This window comes from Rhodamnia argentea, chromosome 2 (assembly GCF_020921035.1).
Source record: "Rhodamnia argentea isolate NSW1041297 chromosome 2, ASM2092103v1, whole genome shotgun sequence".
Classification (NCBI taxonomy): domain Eukaryota; kingdom Viridiplantae; phylum Streptophyta; class Magnoliopsida; order Myrtales; family Myrtaceae; genus Rhodamnia; species Rhodamnia argentea.
Window position 1 is genome coordinate 2,659,761 of NC_063151.1, and position 4,501 is coordinate 2,664,261.

The 4,501-nt window shown below is 46.7% G+C and overlaps 1 protein-coding gene across 1 annotated transcript; it reads left to right on the top strand.

Annotated features, from left to right (window-relative positions):
* Positions 1-422: 422 nt before the first annotated feature.
* Positions 423-1,604, top strand: LOC115749840 (AT-hook motif nuclear-localized protein 28). Its single transcript, XM_030686830.2, has one exon. It carries the CDS (start codon positions 537-539, stop codon positions 1,425-1,427), a length of 891 nt encoding a protein of 296 aa, XP_030542690.1. The 5' UTR covers positions 423-536; the 3' UTR covers positions 1,428-1,604.
* The last annotated feature ends 2,897 nt before the right edge of the window (positions 1,605-4,501 follow it).

A 4,501-nucleotide genomic window follows, 5' to 3' on the forward strand; every position in this document is an offset into this window, starting at 1 on the left:
TACCTCGATGTTTCCATAAATGAACGGGATGGGAGGGGTGTGTCGAGTCCCATTAGGCATGTCGGCCCAAAAGTCCAGTTGGTCAAACCAGGTGAGCACGAGCAGGAGCATTTTAATTTACATTTTTATCCTCCACCTCCTCCTCGAGATCTCGAGAGAGAGAAGGCGTGACAAGATGGTCAACACTGGAGCAAATGGGAACATCCCCCGTGTCGCAAAAGCTGAACGAACATTACATCCAGGCAAAGAAAAAAAAGGCGGTGGAGGAGGAGGAGAAGAAGGAAAAAAAAAAAAGGAAAAAGGAAAAAAGCCTGTTTTTGGTAAGGTGTGTGGGACCCAACCCCTCCTCCCCGTTCCCAAACAGGGGCGCCATTAGTCTTTACTTGCAAGCTCATCCACCTCCAGTCTCTCATCTACTTTTCTCCCTCTGAAACTCTTTTTATAATTCTCTCCTCCTCCCACCACCACCACCGCCGCCGCAGAGTTAGAAGAAGAAGGCGACGACGACGACGACTCAGGATCAGAATCAGAATCAGATGAAAGGCGAATACTTGCACCCCAAGAAGACCAACTCCCCCACCGCCCCCAACTCATCCGCCATGTTCTCCAACCTCCACCACCATCCCCGCCCCTTCTCCCATCACTTCCAACTCGACGACGACCCCTCCTCCACCACCACCTCCTCCCCCGCCCCCACGCCCAACAAGCCCAGACCCCTCGCCGCCGACGGCGCCTCCATCGAGGTCGTCCGCCGCCCCCGCGGCCGCCCCCCGGGCTCCAAGAACAGGCCCAAACCCCCCATCGTCATCACCCGCGACCCCGAGCCCACCATGTCCCCCTACATACTCGAGGTCCCCGGGGGCTCCGACGTCGTCCACTCCATCTCGTCCTTCTGCCGCCGCAAGGCCATCGGCCTCTGCGTCCTCGCCGGCTCCGGCGCAGTCGCCAACTTCACCCTCCGCCACCCCTCCGCTTCCCCTCCCGGTGCCACCGTCACCTTCCACGGCCGCTTCGACATCCTCTCCATCTCCGCCACCTTCGTCGCCCCCCAGGCCGCCTCCTCGACCTTCTTCGTGCCCGACGGGTTCAAGATCTCCGTCGCCGGCCCCCAGGGCCAGATGCTCGGCGGCTGCGTGGCCGGGCCGCTCGTGGCCGCCGGGCCCGTCTTCGTTGTGGCGGCCACCTTCAGCAACCCTTCGTTCCACCGGTTGCCCGCTGAAGAGGACGACGGCGGTGGTGGCGGCGGGAGTAGCTCGTTGTCCGGTAGGGGTGGGGACGGGCACTCGCCGCCGGCTTCGGGAGGCTGCGAGAGCGCGCCCCCTCCTCCGCAGCCGGCGGCGGCGGATTCCGGAATGTCGATGTACAATTGCCATTTGGCTTCTGATGTGATATGGGCTCCAGCTCCGAGGCAAGCACCGCCTTACTGATTCTTTTTTTTTACTTCTCCTTTGTTGGGAGGAGGACCTCTGTTAAGTTTAGCTGAATTTTCCGTTTCAGGGTTCTGATTTTGCAACACTGTGAATCCTTCTTTTTTTTTTTTTTTTTTTTTTTGGGCTTATTGGATTTGACCTTAGTTGTAATAACGTGGAGAGTTGTTTTTTCTTTGGTGGGGGGTTTTGGTTTGGGGGGGGGAGGCTGTCGGGCGTCGGGTGATGTCCATCGTCTTACTTGTTAGCTGCTCTCTTAAATGTAATTTTTTCTGTATTCTGTCTTTAGCTTTTTGGATTTCAAGAAACGACCTAGTTAACCTCGGCCCCCGATCAACATAGTCTTTGTTTTTACACTTCCTGAGGTTAGTCCCTTGAGCACACAAAGCATTTTGACCCATCATTTAGGGTTCGCAATCTGCGATTCTCGCGCGACCGACAAGCTTGTTTTTCTATCGCCATCAGCAACAAAAAGTAGCCTTTTTCCAAGTTTGAGGGGCTCATGTATTTCAGGGGGAGGGTTAGGAGTTTTCCTTTGGAAGAGGGTTTTTCAGAATTCTACCTGGTGGCCCTCTAACAGATAAGACCATCTTCGTCTGCACCTTCGTTCCCACTTGGGCTAGGGTTTGGTCTGCATCTGTGCTTGCCAGCTCCTTTTTCGGTGCAGTTCGGAGAGAGAGAGAGAAGGGGGGGGGTTGTAATGGCTTTGCTTTTATCCCCCGCACACACTTCAACACAACACACTTGTTGAAAGGTTGAAAGGAGGAGCAAGCAACCAAACCAAACCCCACTTATGTTCACCAACTTGGGCTGACTATGCAGCAGACCAATCAATCTAACTATCCATCTGTACTTTTGATTTGTCTCCTTCTCATCCTTGGGATTGGAAAACGGGGACGGCACAGTGAGTGTGTGGCCATACCATACAGAAAGCAACTTGCGCCATGCCCACGTCCCGTCAAATCTCATCTCCTCTCCCTCTATCATCTCGTGCAACTGCTACCCATAACCATAACCCCCTTGGCTTTGGTTTCGGATCGTTTCTCGAGCGAGAACCATCGTGAAAGTTCATTCATCTTGCGATGGATGGATGGATGGATGGATGGGGTTGAACCTGTTCCTGGTCTTCGCATTAAAACTCCGCGTTGCGTTCACGACACTTGTCTTCATCCCCCGCTCTCTATTGGCACGCAATCCGAAGAATAGGAAACCAGACTATAATCTTGTCAATCCGTTCCTAGCCTTGGTTTTCTGAATCTGAACCAGAGTTTTAGACTACTGTTTTGGGATTTTAGCTGGTAGATCGATTTAAGACATCGACTCTATTAAGCTTTTTAAAGGCGTAATATCCTTAAAAAAGCTTTCAACCTTGACACTTGTCTTAATTTTATTTTTTTATCTCATAATTTTTTTTAATTTTAGATGCAGTTTCAATTTTATTCTAAATTTGTTTCCCATAAAAAATCCCCCAACTTTAGATACAATCTCAATTCTATCCTAAATTTTTTTATCTTATAAAAAATTTTCAATCTTATGTACAATTTTGATTTTACTCTAATTTTTCTACATACTTGAGTACCAAATCTGGTTGCAATAACCCTCTATCAAAATTGCCCCTATTGATTTTGCACTCGTTTTTCGATCTCATGCTTGAAAATGTTCCATCTCTCGCGAATTGGAGAACTTGAGCTCGGGATACTTGAATAGCTCTTGCTTGGGAGTTTTTCATTTGCCGGTTGTCAACGAGAAATTTTACACGGAGGATTAATGGGGGCAGATTTGTGAATCAAGTAAAAGTTTATAGGTGTTTATGAAATTGTAAAAATTTGAGATTAATATTGGGACCGAACGGTAAATTGGGACGAGACTTAAAGTTGGGAGTTTGTTATAAGAGAAAAAATTGGGGTGGAATTGGGACATGACTGAAAGTTGGAGGGGTTTTATGAGACAAAAAAATTAAGGTAGAATTGGCATTCAGTGCGACGGCTTCCTATTGTTTAATCCAATAAATTCCCCATGAAAATGGGTGGGCTTAGAAGTTAGGGGTGAGCATGGTTCCGGGGTAGAACCGAGAACCCGGAACCGTAACCCGTAGGATCCGCTCCGGTTCCAGGTTCCAAAGTATGCATGGTAGGTTCTAGGTTCCAAAAATTGAGGAATCTGTTCTAACGGATAGGTTCCAGGTTCCACTACCTAGAACCTGGACCCTAAATTATGAAATAAATTTTTATATTTTTCTTGGTATATATTTTTGCACAATCATACAATGTTCTTTGGCATCCGATGATGAGTGTATAATTTGGAGCAAAACAATTTTTTAGGTTTTAGGTTCCAAAAAATGATAAACGTGTTCCAATGGATTGGTTTCGGGTTCTAAATGTAACATGTACATAGCCTAAAATCACTCACCTCTACTTTCTCTTAGATGTTATAGCCTTCACTCTCATTTTGCTTAACTAAAAATGAAAAAAATAAAAGAAAATAAAAGAAATTGATAAGTTCTCGGGTACCTCGGAACCGACCATAGAACCCGTGACGGTAGGTTCTAAGGTGTGACGGGTAGGTTTCGGGTTTCAAAAAATGAGGAATTCGTTCCGACGGGTAGGTTCCAGATTCCGGGTGGAACCCGTAAGGAACCCGGAACCGCTCACCCCTATTGAAAGTCGTACTATGGTTCGATGATCGAGTGAAATAGATGGTCGAATGCCCAAGCATAGTGGTAAGGAAGATAGGAAGATTGAAAGTTTTTTATAAGACAAAAGATGAAATTGGGATAATAAGCTATAGATGTTAGGCCGTCTTTTCAGAAATTACTCTTACTCTATTGAAAGTTTTAAGTTGTTTCCAATCTTAATACGAAATTAACTACAATCTAGTATTTTCCGCAACAATCACCATTTCAATCCTGGTTCTTATTTTAAAATTGGTGGTAGGTTTCATATTTTTACTCGTAAATGATTTGTGTTTGTTTGGAGTGACTTTTATATTTTGTTTTGTGTTTTGAGAAAAAAAACACGGATTCTAATCAAAATTGTTCTCTATGCCACTTCTTAACCTCTACTTTTCAATCTGAC

Coding starts and splice junctions, on each gene's coding strand:
- LOC115749840 (XM_030686830.2), top strand. CDS start 537: ATGAAAGGCGAATACTTGCACCCCAAGAAGACCAACTCCCCCACCGCC.